Source organism: Coccinella septempunctata, chromosome 1 (assembly GCF_907165205.1).
Source record: "Coccinella septempunctata chromosome 1, icCocSept1.1, whole genome shotgun sequence".
In the NCBI taxonomy this organism is placed as follows: Eukaryota; Metazoa; Arthropoda; class Insecta; order Coleoptera; family Coccinellidae; genus Coccinella; species Coccinella septempunctata.
The window spans coordinates 32,656,296-32,679,657 of NC_058189.1; the positions used below are offsets into that span (position 1 = coordinate 32,656,296).

A 23,362-nucleotide genomic window follows, 5' to 3' on the forward strand; every position below is an offset into this window, starting at 1 on the left:
AGGCATATAAATCATTAGAACATCAATATTCCAAATGTTATTCCAGCTTTCGGAGCTCAATATTAGATAAAAGAGAGTTCACGCGAAACGAAAGCAAAATCAAATTGATAGGTTATGTTTAACGTCTGACGTTTCATGATGGCAGCACTTCAACTCAAATTTCATTACAACACGTAAACGTTATATTTGACGTTATTTGTCACGTTAACGTTTACGTTCAGGCTAACGTTCTGTGCGCACTTCATCTCTCTAATGATTCGGGTAAATACGGACAGAAAGGGTTTCGTATTTCTTGAAAAAAACAATTTTGTTCATTAATCCCGTGAAATTATGAATGATAATTCTATAGTTGATTAACCAAAGATTAATAAATGAATGCTAATTAGCATTGTAGATAGCATTGTAGATAATGACTTAAGTCCGCAATTACCCCATCGTCCCCTACTAGATTAATGAAATCCTAAATTTATTAGGTTTTGCAAATTTATATTTTTTATCCAAATGAATTAGCTTATTTTCAAAGAATGATTGGTGTTGATGAAACTCAATGTCACAGATACCCCTTATCACTCAATCATAATAAAACTACTACATAAGCGAGTTTAGAATTTCAAATCTGGCAACAAATCAGACAATTATTTATGTCTCCTTCAAAATTATTGATCAGAACATTTCATCATTTTCTTTACACTGAATCTGTCGAATAGAATAAGATCCAAAATGTTATCGTTGATATTCCTGACATGATTGAACTGCGCCAGTTCAAAGAATTAGAAAGTATCAAGCACAACAGGATATTTTAGGTTCAACATTGATTGGATCCAAAAATGCATCAGACTCTCGCAAGAAATGGTAGAAAGATTGAAGTCGACCACAATTGAAACTAAATCATTTACGAGTTTGTCCAGGGACAAGTTGCATAAGGATGCAACTCAACTGGATGAGAAGCTTAGGAGATCTGCGGTATCTCCAGGCCTGTTGAGGTTTTCCCTGTTTTTCTGACCGTATTTCATGCACAGCAAAGATTATAGAGTATAATCTTTGATGCGCAGATGGAAAGGGAATGCAGTGAATGCACAATGCACAGTCCATAGTCCATTACTGTATGTCTATGTTTTACGAATAGAAAACGCTATATGATTTCTAATGTTCATAGAAAAAAGCCATGTCAACAATTTATCATTATTTCAATAGTTAATAGTGTCAAACTCTTTTTGGTAAACATGCAAAATTTCAGTTAATTTCTTTTTATAGTTGTTTTCGATGAACATCAAACAAGCAGAAAGTTGCTGAACTGGTCAGAATGAGTGTTAAAGTGGTTAAAGTAAGTACCTATTGTCTGTTGTTTTTTTGCTCAAGATATCAATAACGGTCTTTCAAGTTTTCTATCTGAAAACCCCATTAAGAATTGTCGTTCGTAATGCCAGAACAAAAGGAAAGCTTTTCACTCTTTTCAACTTCTATAATCAGCCAGAATCGCTTGTTTTTTTTTTTCGACGCTGGAAAGTACGCGTTGCTGCACGGTGCCTGGACGTTCAACTAGTAGTCGCGACTCGGCCGTCCATATCTGTCGAGGTTAGATTAGAGCGCCGCACAGAGGAGTAAAGTTATTATCTAGCCGGCCAAAAATCAGTTTCCAAAAATGCATCAGAAATGGGAAAACTGCACTGAATGGTCAATTAGAATAGTGGCTGATTCGAATCAATGGCGTAAATCGTTTCCCTGATCATCAATTAGCGAAAAAATTCGTTTGAACTTCTCGGTTGCATTACATTAGTTTTTTAACGCATCAAAAATATCTCTTTCGATGCATAAGTCAGTGCTTCCTGTGTTACCTCTCAAACTTTTATAAGACCATCTCATTATGGATTATGAGAGACCAGGTATGAATCTATGTAATAGCGTTATGTTATTCATTAAAATAGAGGATTCAGCAATAAAAAAATTAATATATGGTTCTCTTTATTTTATGCTTCTTGTTATTGTGAATTTCAACATTCGATGAGACATTTGTTATACTTCCTGATGACTCCCGATAACTATTTTAACATAATTGGTTGTTCAAGTTATGTAGTAGATAGATTTTCAATCAATAGCCGCCAATAACCGCCACTTTGGAAAATATTGATTTTTCTTCTTCAGCTAATCTAAATGAGGAATAAAGAAATTTCAAAATGAGGTCGGAAAATAGATTCTATATATGGAGCTATGTTCATTAGTCAAAGACAAAATGTCATTTGAGGACCATCTGGAGTGACCACGATTATGAAACAAAACCTCTTCAACCTTAGGGATAGCCAGCAGTTGACCAGTTTGTACAAGAATTTGGAATTTTTTGAAAATTGTCTAGTAAATCGAGATAATTATTCCGAAGAGCAGCAGAAGAATATTAAACATTATGTAAAACATTTCAGTCTTTATCGAATAAATTTTGCTCGAAAATTTTCAAGAGAATCTTGTAACATCGATATCTTACTTCCAATCCGCTTCTATCTGGCATGAGGCCAATACCGACGAAAAAAAGCAAGCCATTTAAGGTAAAATCATCCAATCAAATAACTCCTCAGAGTCTTCTCTATTCGGACAGTTATGCAAGTTGTGAATAATCAGACGACTAAGAAGAAATAAATCAATTTCACATCAGGTGATTGATTGAGTTTGCCATTTTCTTATTATAAATCGTAAATAAATTATTAAGGTGAATTATCGTATCTATTTATCTCACTCATTGTTTATTTTTCGCAAGGTTGATACCAGAGGTCCTAGATTTTTTATGATATTTTTTTCGTAATCAACAGTCTTGAACCAACAGAAAATGCTTTTTAAATATTTTTGGCCGACTAGACTTGTCATTTACCCCTCTGTGCGCCGTCGCTGTTGAGCGGATACTGTTTAAATCGAGATACGATTAAATAATATAGGGAAAAATAAGAAAATTAGTGAAAAATTCTCATGTGAGGGTGATGAAGTCTCTTGATAGACTTGGTACGACAACATCCACCCTTATAGGTAATGTAGTACGCCGAAGCTATAAAGATTTGGGGGTCAAAAATAATATTTGGAGAGTCGGAAATACTCCCCAAATTTCATTTCATTTCCAAAAAGTCTCCTGTGCACAATGTTATTGAAGGATCTGTATGGCTTCTCAAAAATAATTAATCAACTGGCTTATTCGAATCTTTGGGGGGTGTTATTACCAGTTCCTCTCCTTCATCTTTTTCCAGCTATAAAAATAATAAGAATTAATTCACATGCATTTAGTTTTGCAACTGTTTAGTTGCAGAAGTGGGTACAATGCATTTATATGGGGCCGCGCAGACATGCAACTGAAGAGTTTTGCGATCGAACAGTTTCAGCCTCGACACAAACTAAGCGATTGCGTATGTGTGCGCCCTCGAACCGCTTGCAATCAAACTCTTGCGCAACTATCGCGAAACTGAAAAGTTGCATGTCTGCGGCAGGCCTAACACTAACGCTCCTTCACGCGCGATCGAATCGCGAGCAGTTTGCCCATAGACATATTAAATCGGGGTAATAAGTCTATGATCGCGAGTGCCAATCACTCGTGTTTTCACTTATCACGTGGTATGGAGTGGCGCATGTCAAGTTGCAAAGGTTTTTCGCACAGTCTCGCGTGTGCTTTGGAGCATCCAATTCGAAATCTTCCATTAAAAGCGAGAGGTTGGCGTGTTGAAATTTTCAACGGTTTTAGCGGCGCTCCATAGCTTGAAATAGACAAATTAAATAAAAAACGCAAACTGAAAGTGGCATTGTGCTTGGCAGTGTATATGAATATTTCAAGGAAGAGAAACAGCGGCTGTTGGGTAAAAGAATGGATGGAACATCGTAATACATATATGGATAAATGCCTCTGCTGAATGAGTTGCGTACAAATTTTTGGATTTCAGAAACTAAAAAACTGCTCCACATGAGTTAGGGATATTGACTTAAATTGCAAAAAAATATAGTTAAAATAGGATTTTTGTGATGAAAATTCATATTAATATGATTTCAAGTTGCAAATTAATTTTAGCAGCGTACCTATACAGGGTGGTTGAGAAAAATCGAGTAAAATAACGAAATTTTATTCCCAGAGAATATCCCAAGCATGTTCTATGCAATTCAAATCTGATAATAGTCCGGGAGGCAGGGGCTTTTTTTTCAAGGAATTTCATCCCGGCTGAATTTAATACTGTAGGTTGTAGTCACATTGCAAGTGACGAAACCGACCGTCAGCTTCAATACCATCGGTGGGTGCGGGCGTGGGAGGCGGCGGAACTTGGGAAAAAATGCAAAATTTCAAGTGATTTTATCCCGGCTGAAATTTTTTATATGTGATATTAATGTTAAATAGAAACAAAATAGTGAAGTCAGCCGATAGGCGGACGGTGGAAAATACGTTAGTCGAGCGCGTGAACTGGGGAAAAAAATTTGAAAATCAAGTGATTTCATCCCGAATGAAAACACCTTCATATGATTTCTTACATATATGGAAATATAAAAATGACCGTCAGCGGGGAAAAGACCGTCAGTCAGATCATTGAAAATTCCGCGCGCCGTATAAATGCATGAGCGCGCTCATGCATTTTTGCTCTGACTGACGGTCTTTCCCCCGCTAGACACGCAGCTGACGGTCATTTTTATATTTTCATATATGTAAGAAATCATATGGAGGTGTTTTCATTCGGGATGAAATCACTTGACTTTCAAATTTTTTTCCCAAGTTCACGTGCTCGACTGACGTATTTTACACCCTCCGCCGATCGGCTGACTTCACTATTATGTTTCTGATTAATATCAATATTACATATAGAAAATTTCAGCACTAATAAAATCACTTGGAATTTTGCATTTTTTCCCAAGTGGGGAGATATTGGTAAATGTGGAGTACCAAGCTCCTCGAGCGCATTCTCAACTATGGCTGCACGGTGCGGTCTAGCGTTATCGTCTAGAAATTGAAAAGTGTCACCAATAGCAGCGTGAAAATTTGGCACAACATTGTCAATGACATGCTCCCTATAGTGTAAGGCGGTCATATTCCCAGGACAAATGTGTAGATCTGTGCGCCCGTTGAAACATATCCCGGCCCATACTATAACACTACCCCCTCGGAAGTCGGAATGGATGAACTTCTTGGACATAGCGACGATTACGGGGTATAAGTGGGATTGTTCATACCCTTATTCTTCGACTGAAAATCGTCCATATCTGGATTCATCAGTGAAAAGGACACTACGCGATTGATCGTTCCAATTGATATGTTGCCTTGCCCATTCCAGTCTTTGACGCTTATGGTCACGTGTTAATGGAACTCCTCTGAATGGACGTCTAGAACCTAGATTAACCTCTCTCAAACGTCGTCTGATGGTTTCGATGGAAACTTGGACCCCATCTGCACTTTGAAGAGTATTCTGTAGCATTCTACTTGTAGATGTAGGGTTTCTTCTCGCCGAAACGGTGATGAAACGATCCTGAGCAGGTGTTGTTTTTCGTCGCCCACCAAGCCTTGGTCTTTCCAACACGGAACCTGTCTCCCTGAACCTATTCCAAAGTCGAGATATCACACTTTGGCTGACTTGGAGCCTTTCCGCTACAACAACCTGAGTTAGACAACCCTTTAGAATTCCGATAGCCCTATTAGCCTCAGCGTTTGTTAATTTACGTCTTGGCATTTTCAGAAAACTCGTTTCAAATCGAATCCGTTGATAAACTGACATCATTTCAAAATAAGAACATTCATGAAGAATATGCAAAGAACCAAACTTCAGATTAAAGGCGACCAGATTGACGAAATGTCCCATACCGATTTTTATTGGATCGATTCAAGTTGTTATTGAGTTTTAAATGATTTTACAGCAATTTTCTCGAAGATTACATACTTTTAAAAACGAGTGAATACGATATCCCTAACTCTTGTGGAGCAGTATATTTGAGAATGGATGCCGAATCCTAAAGTATCCTATTAAGCCCGTTTGCAACAGCCGAGAATTCTCTGGAGAATTCTCTACAAAATTCTCGTAAGAAAACGGCAGAGATTATTTTGTATGCAACTGAACAGAGAATTCTACCGAAAGTGCGTATGCAACGGTATATAATTCACGGCGCATGAATTTTCGAGTAAATTCTCTATAGTCTATCCAAATCCGAGAGGCCAGCGTAAACAAACTGACTAACGCGTGATCTTATTTAAGGTACTCCTCTTATTGGTCAAAGCTTCAGGAACGCCATGTTTGCAGGTGGGAGTAATGCAGTACCGCATTACGTTTGATTCATTGATTGTATGCGAATTGTTGTGCAGAACTGCAGAGATCATTCATTGCTTTTTCTTTCGTAAATTGGTTTATAGTTGTAGCAAGTTATTCAAGTTACAAGCATTTAAGATAATGTCAAGTACTGATACTGCTGAGGAATCGCGTGTTGACTTAAGTCCTCCAAAAAAGAGACGTCTGAAACGACACTTCAGTGCCGAGATAAAAGATATGATTTTGAATACTTATAAAATTGAGATTATTCAAAATGCAGGAATGTGTTTAAAGGACGTAGAACTCCGAGTTGCTGAGAGACTTGGCATTGGAGCTCGAAGTGTTAGGAGAATTATTTCCGAATACATAAATTCCGGTGTTCTATCACAGCCGGCAACAAATCAAAATCGGACCACCAAATGGGAGTCCTTATCAGATTTCGATAAAAATGTAATACGGCGAAAAGTTCACGAGTTTTTCTTCAGAAATGAACACCCGACTATAGAGAAAGTATTAAAAATAGTTAATGAAGACTCGAACTTGCCAAATTTTAAGAAGAGTACCTTCTCTATAATATTGAAAAAACTTAATTTCAAATATGGACGTCGCCAACGCAACAGTTTTTTAATGAACCGTGACGACATTAAATGTTGGAGAAGAAACTATCTCACGAAAATTAGGACCTTCCGTGATGAAAACAGGAAGATTTACTGCTTGGATGAAACTTGGGTAAATACCGGTCATACTAAATCCAAAGTGTGGACCGATGAAACAGTTACATCTTCTCGGCAAGCGTTACTTGCTGGATTATCTACTGGATTAAAAATCCGTCTGGGAAGGTCTTGAATTTTGAGTTTAACCCTTTGGTTTCATAAAGCTTGATCAGAGAATCAACGATCGAGTGACGGATGAACGTCAATTAGTTTTCAGTCGATAAGTTGGTCATAAGCATTCTGAATATCATTCTTTCACCAAATAATTATCTATACACGCCCATTTGATGATTCTCAACTGCTACTCCTCCAATATATTCGGAAATATGAAAGTTTCAATGATTTCCTTCGGGAAATCGAATGCCAAATCGTTGATCGAGCAATCAAAGTTTTGTGAAACTTGATGTAAGTACCTTTTTGGTGGAAAACAATTTCAACATTCTTTTTCAAATGAAGTGAATATATTTTTTCAGGCAAAGGGCAAAGAATTATAGTGTGTCATATTGTCAGTGACACTGGTTTTTTAACTGGAGGACTCTGGACTTTCCAATCCAAAAAAACTGGTGACTACCATGAAGAAATGGATGGTCAGTCCTTCGAAAAGTGGTCGAGCTAAATTGGAGGAAAATTCTATAGTAGTTTTAGATAATGCTCCTTACCATTCAAGGAAAATGGAAAAAATTCCTAATTCACAATTCAGAAAGAGTGATATCCAACAATGGTTGAGGGAGAAAAATATTGATTTCACCCCTGACCTCATAAAAGCGCAATAGTTGCAGATAGTCAGGCAGAACAAAGAAAACTTTGAAAAATACATTGTGGATGAAACCGCAAAGGCCCAAAATATTACTGTACTTAGATTACCGCCCTACCACTGCGAACTGAACCCTATTGAATTGATTTGGGCCGATGTCAAGAATTTTGTGGCAGATAAAAACACCACATTTAAAAGGGCTGACGTCCAAAATCTTTTTCAAGAGGCTCTCTCACGGGTTACTTCCGAAAGATGGAGAAAGTACGTGAAACATGTCAAACAAAAAGTTGAGGTAGACATGTGGAAACTGGATAATATTATGGATGATATAACACCAGTCATCGTCAACTTAGAGGAAAGTTCTGCATCTTCTGACGACACTACGGGGTAGTCACTTTTAAAAAAAAAATATTGTTACACATTTATATACATAGTATTTATTAAAGTGGGAACTTTAGATTAATTGTTCATTACTCAGACTCGTAGATAAGCATACACATTTTTCACCGGAACTGGAACACTCAAAAAGTTTTAAAATATAACGCTCTCGGAATTCAATTTATTAGTACACCTCTGCGTTATCACGTTCTTGACGCGTGATCACTTCATGCTGCAATGTTTACCGCTGGCCTCTTGGATTTGGATATACTATAGAGAATTCTCGGCTGTTGCAAACGGGCTTCAGAATATAATTTTCTAAACAGGATACAAGAATGGGTGAGAGTATAAGTGCAGATGAAAGATTGGCTACAACACTCTGAGGTACCTTCAATTAGAAACCTGCGTGAATACACAAACGCCCCGAATCCAAACGAACAAAGTCACTCGGGCTAATCGATTTTGAGTTTTACACGTCCAAAAACCGAGCGGATCATTTGCCCTATGCCTATAGTTGCACACACACCGATTTTGGACGGCCGATTTTATATCGGTCGTCCAAATTCCAATATTGAACCACGAGTGGGAACGGGACCTTGCACATACGCCGACCACTGATCGGTGACGGTGAAATGCCTGTGAGCAACCGTCCAATACCGGCAATACCGGGATGTATAGTGGCGTACGTGACTAATTACATGTTTGTACAAGCACCGATTGTTTACCATTGAACTCAAGAAGGAGTTCTTTCTTGTGTTCAATGTTTTTTACCGACCATTTCAGTCGACTTTAGTTGGCTGATCTTTTGGACGGTAAATATCCGGTTAGTGTGCTAGCAACTGCTACTGCCGATAAAATATCGGCCGCAGTTGCGATATTTTATCTGTAGCAGTTGCGAGCACACTCACCGGATTTTTACCGACCAAACGATCAGCCAAACGAATGGGGGCTACCGTTTTTTTGCTCACCAGTTGGCACCTTTGTAGAGTGAGGTCCTGAACATAGACAAACTAATGCAAGATTTGTTTATCTACAATGACGGGGACTTGTCATTTCACAGATCATAATATTGGAGAAATTGAATATACAGGGTGTTTCATCATAAACTGGACAAACTCATATGACGTGTAGAGAACATCGGGAGAATCATTTTTTTCTTATGAAATATTTCCCGTTTTCGAAGCATAAGGGAGATACACGGTGTTTAATGTCATTTTCGAGCGTTATTATATTGAGTGTGGTCGGTTATGTATAAGACTGGAAGTAATGGTTTCTTGTCATATCGTAGTATTTTTGGATGCTTCATTCAGAAATGGTGTAGAGCACCGAAAAAAAAATTACAAAATGGCGGAAAACCTGCAATGTTCGAGATTTTTTTTTTCGGTTGCCAAATTGATTTTCATTTCCTAAATTAACACAATTTTTAAAGGATATCTGTGAAAAAATTTTTTCAGAAATCGAACACAACTTTTTTTTTACATGTCTACAGCGAAAAAATAATTTCACTTGAAATTGATGAAATTTTTCACGATTGTACTTACTTTCATACCTAACACGAATATCAAAACAGAATCGAAAAATATCAAACGGTTTCGTTTTTACAGCCATTCAAATGTCCCGTTCGAATATCTGAAATAATAAAAAAACATGACACAGCTTGTGTTCTTAGGCCCATAATTTTTGAATTTGTATGTCGAAACATTCCAGATTTTTTTTTTGAAATGATTTATTGAATAAAATATACAAGTACAAAAAAAAATTTACATTCACAATCCTCTAAACAGTACCCTAAACTGGTATCGAGGATAGTAGATACAGAATTCCATTGAAATTAACCATTAACGATTGCAAAATGAATTTAAAAAAATCAGTGAAACTTCATTGAGAGTCGAACTCCCTACTCTGAGTTAAGTATTAATGTGAAATATGAGTCTGTTCTAAGGTTCTGAGTACACATATTAATTTTCGTTGCCGAGCAACAGTAGCCGATAGAATTTGAAAGGGTATTTGAATTTTACTGAATAATTCGAGTATATTGAAACGATTTGTATGCAAACGAAAATGAAATATTCACTTTCAGAAAAAAATGATATGGTTCAGGCTTATTATGAAGCGAATTCCTCAGGGAGAAAAGCAAGGGAAATTTACGCTCGCAGATTTCCAAGCCGAAACGTTCCTAATTTTAAAACTTTCATAGAAACAGTGCGTAAATTACGTGAAGAAGGTATTCTTCACCGCAAGAAGAAGGAAACAATCCGAAATAACGAAGAACGTATCCTGGATTTAGTGAGTGAAAATCCGATGGTATCAACGAGAACTCTAACAAATCATCCAAGTGTGAATAAGAGTAAATCCACTGTATGGAGAGTTTTGAAAAGAAATCGCAACCATCCCTACCATTTCCATTCATGTCAAACCTTAGAAGAAGGTGATTTTGAGAAGAGGAAAGAATTCTGTGAATTTATTTTAAGAAGGATACGTGGGAATAGGAATTTCCTACGTCTCCTACTGTTTACGGATGAAACAACATTCCACAGAGATGGTTTCTTCAACAAAAAAAATAATATAATATGGCAAAGGAAGAATCCACATGCAACAGTAGCAAAAAATAGCCAGAAGAGATTTTCTGTCGATGTTTGGGCGGGAATGAAGGATGGATTCATTATAGGACCGTACATTCTTCCTGAAACATTGACTGGAAATGGCTATAATCAATTTTTGAGGGAAACTCTGCCCGATCTATTGGAAGATATTCCTTTGAGTCACTTTCAAGGAATATGATACCAGCATGATGGTTGCCCTGCTCACACAGTGAGGAGTGTACGAGAATTTTTAGACTCTCAATACCCTCGCCGATGGATCGGCCGATTGGGACCTGTCGCATGGCCTCCTCGTTCTCCAGATCTTACACCTATGGATTTTTATTTCTGGGGTCATATGAAGAGTCTTGTTTATGATAAGCGAGCTCCTGTGACTTCGAGAGAAGAACTGATTCAAAGAATCGAATCAGCCGCCGAAGAGATTCGCCGAAACCCGGAAATGGTTCGTTCAGCGGTGGATAGTGTGGCGAAAAGGGCGAGAAAGTGTATCCTGAAAAATGGCAATATTTTTGACAACGAATTATGAATAAATTTTATACTAATAGGTTTTTTTTGTTGCGTTTGTGAAATTGTGAAATTATTCGTAGAAATTTCCGCAATAATGCCATGCCATTAATATCTGGGAAGTATTAACCGCCAATTTCTACTCAAACTGCATAAATTGGTTTCAAGATAGTAGCAATATTATATTCAGTTAAATTCAAATACTCTGTCAAATTCTATGAAATGCCATTGCTTGGCAACGAAAATTAAAAACCTTTGAACAGTCTCAATTCAGATTCCACATTTATTTTAATAGGTACTTAACTCAGAGCAGGGAGTTCGACTCTCAATGAAGTTTCACTGATTTTTTTAAATTCATTTTGCAATCTGGAATGTTTCGACATACAAATTCAAAAATTATGGGCCTAAGAACACAAGCTGTGTCATGTTTTTTTATTATTTCAGATATTCGAACGGGACATTTGAATGGCTGTAAAAACGAAACCGTTTGAAATTTTTCGATTCTGTTTTGATATTCGTGTTAGGTATGAAAGTAAGTACAATCGTGAAAAATTTCATCAATTTCGAGTGAAATTTTTTTTTCGCTGTAGACATGTAAAAAAAAAGTTGTGTTCGATTTCTGAAAAAAATTTTTCACAGATATCCTTTAAAAATTGTGTTAATTTAAGAAATGAAAATCAATTTGGCAACCGAAAAAAAAAATCACGAACATTGCAGGTTTTCCGCCATTTTGTAATTTTTTTTTCGGTGCTCTACAACATTTCTAAATGAAGCATCCAAAAATACTACGATATGACAAGAAACCATTACTTCCAGTCTTATACATAACCGACCACACTCAATATAATAACGCTCGAAAATGACATTAAACACCGTGTATCTCCTTTATGCTTCGAAAACGGGAAATATTTCATGAGAAAAAAATGATTCTCCCGATGTTCTCTACACGTCATATGAGTTTGTCCAGTTTATGATGAAACACCCTGTATAAATATTTGGTTACTAATCAATATCGTGTTCGTCATGTGTGCAAGTTCTTTTCTGACAATGATTTGGCTTCACTTCTTTTATAGCATTAAACACGTTATATCAATAAAAGTATTATTATAGATATATGGATACCATGAACTTAATATTAATCATAAAGTTGAGTCTATGATTTGGACCTCACGCTATACTTACTAGCACATCTAGCGCCGAATTCACACCCGGTAGCCCTCATTCGACTGATATGGTCGAAAGTCGGAAAACAACTCAAGAAAGAACTTTTTCTTGAGTTCAATGGTGAACAATCGGGGCTAGAACAAACGTATACTTACAGCGGGTTTCATAAAATTTTGGTTGTCCGATCAACGATTTGACAGTCACTCGATTTCTAAAACGAAATCACTGAAACCTTTTCATTTCTGAATATATAGAAGGAGTAGCAATTAAGAATACGTAAATGGACTTATAAACATCATAATTTGATGCGAGAATGATATTCTGAATGATCATGACTGAATTATCGATTGAAAACATATTGACGTCTGTTCGTCAATCAAGGGTTGATTCCCCGATCTAGCTTTATGAAACCCGGGGTTAGTCACGTACCCAACTACATCCCGGTATTGGACGGTTGCCCACCGGCATTTTACCGGCACCGATCAGCGGTCGGCGTGTGTGCCAGGTCCCGTTCCCACACGTGATTTACTATTGGAATTTGGACGACCGATATTATATCGGTAGCAGGTGCGAGCACACTAACCGGATTTTTACCGTCCAAACGATCAGCCAAACGAAGTCGACTGGAATGGTCGGTAAACAACATTGAACTCAAGGAAGACCTCTATCTTGAGTTCAATGGTAAACAATCGGTGCTTGTACAAACGTATACTTAGTCACCTACGCCACTACATCCTGGTATTGCCGGTATTGAACGGTTGCTCACCGGCATTTTACCGGCACCGATCAGTGGTCGGCGTGTGTGCCAGGTCCCGTTCGCACACGTAGTTCACTATTGGAATTTGGACGACCGGTATAAAGTCTGCCGATAATTTATCGGTAGCAGGTGCGAGCACACTGACCGGATTTTAACCGTCCATACGATCAGCCAAACGAAGTCGACTGAAATGGTCTGTAAACAACTTTGAACTCAAGGAAGACCTCTATCTTGAGTTCAATGGTAAACAATCGGTGCTTGTACAAACGTATATTTAGTCACCTTCGCCACTACATCCTGGTATTGCCGGTATTGAACGGTTGCTCACCGGCATTTCACCGGCACCGATCAGTGGTCGGCGTGTGTGCCAGGTCCCGTTCGCACACGTAGTTCACTATTGGAATTTGGACGACCGGTATAAAGTCTGCCGATAATTTATCGGTAGCAGGTGCGAGCACACTGACCGGATTTTTACCGTCCATACGATCAGCCAAACGAAGTCGACTGAAATGGTCTGTAAACAACTTTGAACTCAAGGAAGACCTCTATCTTGAGTTCAATGGTAAACAATCGGTGCTTGTACAAACGTTTACTTAGTCACCTACGCCACTACATCCTGGTATTGCCGGTATTGAACGGTTGCTCACCGGCATTTTACCGGCACCGATCAGTGGTCGGCGTGTGTGCCAGGTCCCGTTCGCACACGTAGTTCACTATTGGAATTTGGACGACCGGTATAAAGTCTGCCGATAATTTATCGGTAGCAGGTGCGAGCACACTGACCGGATTTTTACCGTCCATACGATCAGCCAAACGAAGTCGACTGAAATGGTCTGTAAACAACTTTGAACTCAAGGAAGACCTCTATCTTGAGTTCAATGGTAAACAATCGGTGCTTGTACAAACGTATACTTAGTCACCTACGCCACTACATCCTGGTATTGCCGGTATTGAACGGTTGCTCACCGGCATTTTACCGGCACCGATCAGTGGTCGGCGTGTGTGCCAGGTCCCGTTCGCACACGTAGTTCACTATTGGAATTTGGACGACCGGTATAAAGTCTGCCGATAATTTATCGGTAGCAGGTGCGAGCACACTGACCGGATTTTTACCGTCCATACGATCAGCCAAACGAAGTCGACTGAAATGGTCTGTAAACAACTTTGAACTCAAGGAAGACCTCTATCTTGAGTTCAATGGTAAACAATCGGTGCTTGTACAAACGTATACTTAGTCACCTACGCCACTACATCCTGGTATTGCCGGTATTGAACGGTTGCTCACCGGCATTTTACTGGCACCGATCAGTGGTGGCGTGTGTGCCAGTTTCCGTTCGCACACGTAGTTCACTATTGGAATTTGGACGACCGGTATAAAGTCTGCCGATAATTTATCGGTAGCAGGTGCGAGCACACTGACCGGATTTTTACCGTCCATACGATCAGCCAAACGAAGTCGACTGAAATGGTCTGTAAACAACTTTGAACTCAAGGAAGACCTCTATCTTGAGTTCAATGGTAAACAATCGGTGCTTGTACAAACGTATACTTAGTCACCTACGCCACTACATCCTGGTATTGCCGGTATTGAACGGTTGCTCACCGGCATTTTACCGGCACCGATCAGTGGTCGGCGTGTGTGCCAGGTCCCGTTCGCACACGTAGTTCACTATTGGAATTTGGACGACCGGTATAAAGTCTGCCGATAATTTATCGGTAGCAGGTGCGAGCACACTGACCGGATTTTTACCGTCCATACGATCAGCCAAACGAAGTCGACTGAAATGGTCTGTAAACAACTTTGAACTCAAGGAAGACCTCTATCTTGAGTTCAATGGTAAACAATCGGTGCTTGTACAAACGTATACTTAGTCACCTACGCCACTACATCCTGGTATTGCCGGTATTGAACGGTTGCTCACCGGCATTTTACTGGCACCGATCAGTGGTGGCGTGTGTGCCAGTTTCCGTTCGCACACGTAGTTCACTATTGGAATTTGGACGACCGGTATAAAGTCTGCCGATAATTTATCGGTAGCAGGTGCGAGCACACTGACCGGATTTTTACCGTCCATACGATCAGCCAAACGAAGTCGACTGAAATGGTCTGTAAACAACTTTGAACTCAAGGAAGACCTCTATCTTGAGTTCAATGGTAAACAATCGGTGCTTGTACAAACGTATACTTAGTCACCTTCGCCACTACATCCTGGTATTGCCGGTATTGAACGGTTGCTCACCGGCATTTTACCGGCACCGATCAGTGGTCGGCGTGTGTGCCAGGTCCCGTTCGCACACGTAGTTCACTATTGGAATTTGGACGACCGGTATAAAGTCGGCCGATATTTTATCGGTAGCAGGTGCGAGCACACTGACCGGATTTTTACCGTCCATACGATCAGCCAAACGAAGTCGACTGAAATGGTCTGTAAACAACATTGAACTCAAGGAAGACCTCTATCTTGAGTTCAATGGTAAACAATCGGTGCTTGTACAAACGTATACTTAGTCACCTACGCCACTACATCCTGGTATTGTCGGTATTGAACGGTTGCTCACCGGCATTTTACCGGCACCGATCAGTGGTGGCGTGTGTGCCAGTTCCCGTTCGCACACGTAGTTCACTATTGGAATTTGGACGACCGGTATAAAATCGGCCGATATTTTATTGGTTGCAGGTACGAGCACACTAACCGGATTTTTACCGTCCAAACGATCAGCGAAACGAAGTCGACTGAAATGGTCGGTAAACAACATTGAACTCTTTCTTGAGTTCAATGGTGAACAATCGGTGCGTTAGTGTGAAGGCGCCTCATTCCTACAATTCTAGATTCTAGCCAAAGATTATAGAGTTAATCTTTGAATTCTAGCAAACCACCTCGGGCGGAAGTCGCTATCCTCTGAGGTTGCAGCCTGGACGCGACGGTATATCCTGGGCTGTGGTCCGCAGAGACAAGAGAAAAGAGAGACTGCCGAATAGATAGGCAACACGGGGGACACGTTTTTAGAATTAGGTTAAGAATTTTTGGAATCCCGTCGAAAATGGCGCTAGTGTTTGGTGGCCAGTTCAAGAACTAGTGGATGTGGATGAAAGAAATCTGTAATCTATGACAGAACTCAAGTCAGCTGATTTCCGTCATTCCGTCTGAGTTTGTTTTGTTTAATGCAAAAAGTTAGAGTATTTCGAGATTTTTGTTTATTCCCCGAAAAAGAAATTGTTTGCTTTTGAACACATGGTGAGTTTTTGTATATATTTCTATTTCTATAATCAATTAAAATTATGTATTGCTTGATTTTTTACAAAATTGCGAAATGTTATTCATTTTTTGGATTCCAAAATATAGAATATTTTTTCAGATCCCATGCCCAGAAGAAACAAGAAAGACTCAAATGGCTTTCAAGTCTGGATGGCTTTAAACAATAAATGCCACACAAAAGTTGTAGGGACCAGGGATTCAAGTTTTTGAGAACTAGAAGTCTCAATCTAGGGGATCCTCCGGGAAATATGTTTGCTGCTTTTCGAACTGTTATTATTACATCATATAAAACTGCAATAATTTGATATTTGACCATTTCTAAATCTAACAAGAGTTATGAAAACGATGAGAATGGCATATTGTACCGCAATTTGGACATATTGCATCGATAACCCCTAAGTTGAAATTATTTTTAAAGTCGCATGTAACATTTTTCTGGTTTACATGTGAAGAATATGTGGACTTGGTTGTTCATGATTTATTGGAGTATGGTATGTATTTCTCTAATAATTGTAAGAAAGTATTACGATAATATACAATATGATATGACCACATAGAAATAAAGCCTGAATCCATCAAATTCAGTTATTCATGTATATCAAAGTTCAGTTTTTGTGTTTAGTTTGGCCCATATTATTTATCCATTCAACCCTTTACAAGATCAGTTCCTTTATATAATGTATCCTGTACAATATTGTAATTATAGTTGTTATTGTCAAATATTTGTATTATATATTCATTTCGGTTAATTTTCTGTATATTTTTTCTATACAAATGTAATTTTCTAATATTTTCATGAATATATATTTATTTCAGTTGATTTTCTATTTTATTACACTATTTCATGATACATCTAAAAATCTATAATTACCAAGTTCGAAAAATACACTCCATCGACTCTCTCTACTCCTGTCGTTCTTTTAATCGAATCTTTCCCACTAAACTCGATAAAAAGAACAATAGGAGTAGAGAGAGGCGACGGAGTGTATTTTTCGAACTTGGTAAATATTATTTCAAAAACGAGGCCGTTATTTGAATTTCCCGCGCAAATTTTTTCGGATTAGTTTCTCCAGTAGCCAAGGGGGGCGCCACTAAACGTGTCGCCCATGAATAACACTGAATTGACTACTCTCCTCTTTCCCTTTCTCTATGGTGGTCCGTATATACCTACACTTTGATTTATTCTGGTTAGTTAGTGCGCGGTCCGTAAATGTCGAATTCCTGACAATTCGGTTCAATATCTGTCACCAGAGTAACCGCTCTGGTAACTTTCGGTTACCAAATGTGTATATACGGACCATACCATACGCCTGGTAATAATAGAAAATGTTTCTTAGGCTAATTATGTATAATCGAACAAATAATGGGTAGTCCATTTGCTAAAAGATTTAAAATATGTTGGATCTTTTGACCGGATATTTCTCTCAATTACTCTTCTATGCATATATTTTCTATAGAATTGATCGATTTTCTCCTCCCGAGGTTAGTACCTTTCCCTGGCTTACTGTAACTCAAAACAAACATCTGGCAAATTTTGTGAAGGATGGGATATACCCGTAATATACTGTTAGAAATGAAACTCAAGAATTCCAAACTTAATTATTTATTTTCGTAAACACAAGAAATATCGAGCGGCTGGTTCATCCGAGCACGCAGGGATCTTCCAATCCAATTGCCTGAGTACCACAGCTTCAAATCTCGGCTGTCGTTTATGTTTACTCAGCGCTTATCCCCTTTGACCGGCAGCGGCTCACCATATTCGTGTATTCGATTTCTTACACGGCCTTCCTGACAACTGCGACGCTCTCGACGCATTTTTCTCCAGAAGACCTATCTGTGAAAAAGAAATATTATTTTTTCTTTCACCTGGCTCAACCACTCACGGGACTGAGACCCAGAGACATACAATTCAGTGATAATCTCGATCATCACTCTGCTCTTATCAAATTATACTCGTAAATACCTCAGCTATCAATCAGCTGTACCACTTGCTGGTCAGAGTCTCACATAATCAAAATTATATCTGTAATGACCTCAGCCATTACCCTGCTCTATCACTTACGTTACAGAGACAGACAAATATCGAAATTACACCTGTAAAGACATCAGTCATTTCTCAGCTCTACCACTAACGGGACAGAGACTGACAAAAATCAAAATTATACCTGTAATGACCTCAGCCATCACTCAGCTCTACCAATAAGGGTACAGAGACTGACAAACATCAATCAAAATTATACCTGTAATGACCTCGGCCATCACTCAGCTCTACCACTAACGGGACAGAGACTGACAAAATCAAAATTGTACCTGTAATGACCTCAGCCATCACTCAGCTCTACCACTAACGGGACAGAGACTGACAAAAATTAAAATTTTACCAATTGTAGCTGTAATGACCTCGGCCATTACTCAGCTCTACCACTAACGGGACAGAGACTGACAATGCAATAACAGCATTAATGTTTCTACACCAACCTTCTCTTTCAACTGAGTCACTTTCTGACTCCAGAAAATCCAATACTTCATTCATGTCAACATTCAAAGCCCATTGTGTAGGCCATCGTCTGAGCTGCTCCTTGGCTGCTTTCGTCACGATGTTCGTGCCAACCTTCTTAATTTCATAGCGTCCATTATCCAGGCAGTTCACCACCTCGTATGGACCCAGAAACTCATAATCGCTTTTACTAATGTGCATCTGAGAATCACGGTGCATCAGCACAAAGTCACCAGGCGAGTACTGAACGTTATCTCTTCTTCTCTTATTAACATCGTTCAGATCACGTGTCGAGGACAATTTTTCTGCTACTCGCTGTCTATCCAAATCTCGGTTTCTTATTGAAGACAGATCCTTTGACACATTTTTCAATAACGCCTGTATCAATGGTGTCGAACTTTGGATTCCCAAGAGTAATTGCAGTGGAGTCGAATTAGTTGATTTCTGCACAGTTGTGTTAAGAACAAGCTGGATTTTCCATAAACCACTCGGCCATTCTGCCTTTACTCGAGTTTCAATTCTCAATAAATTCCTAATGGTTCTCATATAGCGTTCCACCTGTCCATTTCCTCTGTGTATGTCTGGCGTAACATAATGATGCTCGATATTCCAATTCTCCAGATACTTTGGAAAAGTTGTATTCTTGAACGACGTAGCGGCATCCATTATAACTCGTTTAGGGGTTCCAAATAATGATAACACAGTTTCTAATTTTTCGCGAGTTTCTGCGGTGGTCACACTTTTCATTGGCATCAAAATGCAATATTTCGTAAAACTATCAACGATAACCAAAATGTGCTTGTAACCGTCAGTAGACACAGGTAATGGTCCTAAACAATCCAAATGTAAGGTGTGAAATGGTTCTTTGGGAATCTCTACTGGATGTACAAAACCTTGTAGTGGTCCTGTTCTTGTCTTTTTTACTGCACATATTACACAATGCCTAACATAACATTTGATGAAGTGTCTCATTCGTGGAAACCAAAAATTTGCAGCTATCGACTGGTAAGTTTTATCATCGCCGATATGACACTGCTCGTCATGGAAGATACGGAGTATCCCTAAGCGACTTTGTCTAGGAACAAACCACTGCAGATTCATTGTTCCATCTGGGTTGTGGTGCTTGTGGTACAACATTCCATCCTTTTCAGTGTATTGGTTAGAGTCGAGATCTCCATTCCTTAGCTGTTCCAACATGTTTTGAACTTCCTCGTTTCCCTTCTGTTCAATGTAAGCCCAGTTATTATGCGAAACTCGGCGTATTGTGTTTACAGGATTTCTACTCAGATAATCCACATGTGGAAGATTGCTTCCTTTACGGTACTTTATCTCAAAATCGAAATCTTGAAGGTAAACCCACCAGCGGGCTATTCGAGGAATAAGATCCTTTTTAGTAGCTGTTGCCTTAACGGAATTGCAATCTGTGACTATGGTGAATTTGATCCCAAGCAAATAAGTTCGAAAGTGTTTAAGTGCTTGCACTATTGCCAGAGTTTCTAACTCGTATGAGTGATACTTCGATTCACTGTCTGTTGTCCTTTTACTGAAATAAGCTACAATCTTTGGCTGGTTTTCATGTTTTTGTATAAGTATGGCACCATATCCAATACTGCTAGCATCGGTGTGCAGCTCTGTGGGTGCTTCTGGATCATAAACAACGAGCAGAGGCCTTGATGTCAGATGATCAATGACATATTTTCTTGCTTCCTCCTGCTCTTCTCCCCATTGGAAGGGAATTCCTTGTTTCGTCAGGCGAGTTATACATGCCGTTTTACTAGCGAATTCTGGGACAAATTTCCTGAAATACCCTGCTAGACCCATAAATTGACGAATTTGCTTGACATTTGTTGGAACTGGCGACTTCATTAGCGCTTCGACCTTGGCTTTCCCTGGTCTTACACCTTCACCTGATATTTCTCTCCCAAGGTATTCTAAGCTTGGTTGCAGGAAATGGCATTTTTTTATGTTCAGAGAGAAACCAGCAGAACTAAGTGCTTCCAGGACGCGTCTTAAGTTGGTAAGACCTTCTTCCGGGGTGGCACTAGGAATGAGAATATCGTCCACATAAACTAATGCAATAGTATCTTTCAAATTTCCAAGGGCTCGATTGACAGCCTTCTGGAATACAGCCGGTGCATTGGTTAGACCGAAGGGCATACGAAGGTATTCGAAATGGCCATCAGGTGTCACAAAAGCAGTCTTCGGAATGGATTCTTCATGTATCGGTATTTGGTGGAAACCGGAAGCCATATCCAAAGATGTGAAATAACATCCTTTTCCTAACCTATCCAACTGATCCTCAATTAATGGCATGGGAAATCGATCTTTAATAGTAATTCGGTTAAGTTCACGATAGTCGACGCACATTCTGAAGGATGTATCCTTTTTTCTCACTAATAGTATTGGACTTGCAAAGGGTGATTCACTAGGACGTATAATGTTGTTCGCCATCAAATCGTTGGTGATTTCACGAACAGCTTCCCTTTCGGTAGCGGATAGTCGATAAGGATTACGAGCAACTACAGTATCTTCTGATAGGCGTATCTGAAGACTTACATTGTTTACCGCGCCTACTTTATTTCCAGTTGTTATCATGCCACTAAAATCTCGAAGAATAATTTGGAGATCATCCAGGTACTCAGCAGGTACATCAATCTCAGTTATTTCAGAATCGAAACTCTCAGAAATCCGGTTGATTCCAGGCAACTCACGACGTACGATGCGCGATCCTTCATGATCCGTAATGGTAACAAGACTCTGATCTTCGAAAATATTACGTCCAATCAAAACATCGTAATCAAGACTCTTAGCAGATACAAAAACGTAAGTAACTGGAATATTCACATCAGAGATGTTTGTGAAACCAACGAATTTCTTTGTTGCTTCAATGGTTACATTACTAAGTCCTTTCAAAATTATATTGCATCCGATAACTTTATTTTGGAATAAATGAGTGTACTTGTCTGAAATAAGAGAAAGGTCAGCCCCAGTATCAATTAAGGCCCAAAATTGATGACCATCGATGAAAATCTTTGTTGATCCGGCAGGTTTCCCTGTGGAACACAAGTTGATATTACGACGTTTTTCGATGGCAGCTTTCGTAAAACAATTTGAAATATTGTGACCCTTCTTAGCACAAAAACTACAACTCTCGTGATTTTGAGATGTACTAGGAATACCTTGGTCATTAACAGGGAAACTTTTGTTATCTGATTGAAATTTGTTGTCTTTAACACGACAATTTGCTTGAACATGTCCCATTTTACCACATTGGTAACACTTCTTAGAAATTTTGAAACTGCTTCCTTTCTTGTCGGAAAAAGGGTATTTTCTTTTGAGAGATGACTCATAACCAATCATTCGTTGCTGTCCATCGTTATATCGTGAAGGTTTAACGAACGATGACAAGAAAACTAACAACTCGGAAATAGTGCGACAGTTAGCATTCATTGCGGCATTTCGTATCTCAAGCTCTGAAATTCCATAAACAATCAATTCTACTCGATCTCCTTCACTCCAGTTAGCGCGTAAATTATTTAATAAAGCTGACTTCTCATGCACATAAGTTTCATAAGTGTTTACACAAGTACTTGAGAATTTAACTGCCTCTTCCAACATACGGCCAAGATTCCTTTTCGGAGGAAATGCTTCGATGAAATCGATACGGAAAGTAGCCCAGTCTCTGTTGTCGGGATTCCAACGTTCAAACCATCTTTTCGCTTCATTCAATAAAAATCGACCAATCCTTGCCAAGGTTTGAACATCAGACCACCCTACTTCATGCTTAATAGTCTCAACATAACTCACCCATTTATTCGATTCATTAATTTCGGGTTTGAAATACGGTAAATCTACCTGTTCAACAGATCTCTGCGATTGTAGAACTTTGACTAACTCCGCCAGTAAGCTTTGAGTCGAATCGCCATCCGATGATGCCATTTTTTTTTTTTTTTTCACTTGTCTTGTAAACACACAGTCCAGGATAAAATTTCAGGATACGACGTAATAACCACTCAGTATTCGTAAATGTCCATAAAAGCTCGAAAGCAGTCTTAGTAATTATCGTTTTTGTACCAATACAACAACACAAGTCACAAAATAACAGTTCACTATGAACGATAGGCACAATCCCACTTCTGATGTTAGAAATGAAACTCAAGAATTCCAAACTTAATTATTTATTTTCGTAAACACAAGAAATATCGAGCGGCTGGTACATCCGAGCACGCAGGGATCTTCCAATCCAATTGCCTGAGCACAGAACACACCGACTTACTTTATGTGCCTGAGTACCACAGCTTCAAATCTCGGCTGTCGTTTATGTTTACTCAGCGCTTATCCCCTTTGACCGGCAGCGGCTCACCATATTCGTGTATTCGATTTCTTACAATACATATATTTCAGACGTGCCTAGTATGTGAAAGAATTCATAATATTTTGGAAATACCTAGAAAATAGTACAACAAGACAAGTGAAAATTCGGATGCAATAAACGA

At 38.9% G+C, this 23,362-nt stretch overlaps 1 protein-coding gene and 1 long non-coding RNA gene across 3 annotated transcripts in view; both read left to right on the forward strand.

Moving 5' to 3' along the window:
* Positions 1-1,182: 1,182 nt before the first annotated feature.
* LOC123322916 (serine/threonine-protein phosphatase 4 regulatory subunit 4-like) overlaps positions 1,183-23,362 on the forward strand; it is a 55,381-nt gene continuing 33,201 nt past the window's right edge. The window contains exon 1 of one of the 2 annotated variants that reach the window (XM_044911000.1): positions 1,183-1,324. In XM_044911000.1, the coding sequence (XP_044766935.1) occupies positions 1,304-1,324 (21 nt within the window). In that variant the 5' untranslated portion in view covers positions 1,183-1,303. The remainder of the gene's footprint in view (positions 1,325-23,362) is intronic. The other variant, XM_044910997.1, reaches the window with a different exon arrangement.
* On the forward strand, positions 16,081-17,189 carry LOC123322918. The gene is made up of 2 exons (XR_006539229.1): positions 16,081-16,348; positions 16,470-17,189. It is a non-coding gene; the product is annotated as an uncharacterized LOC123322918 (long non-coding RNA).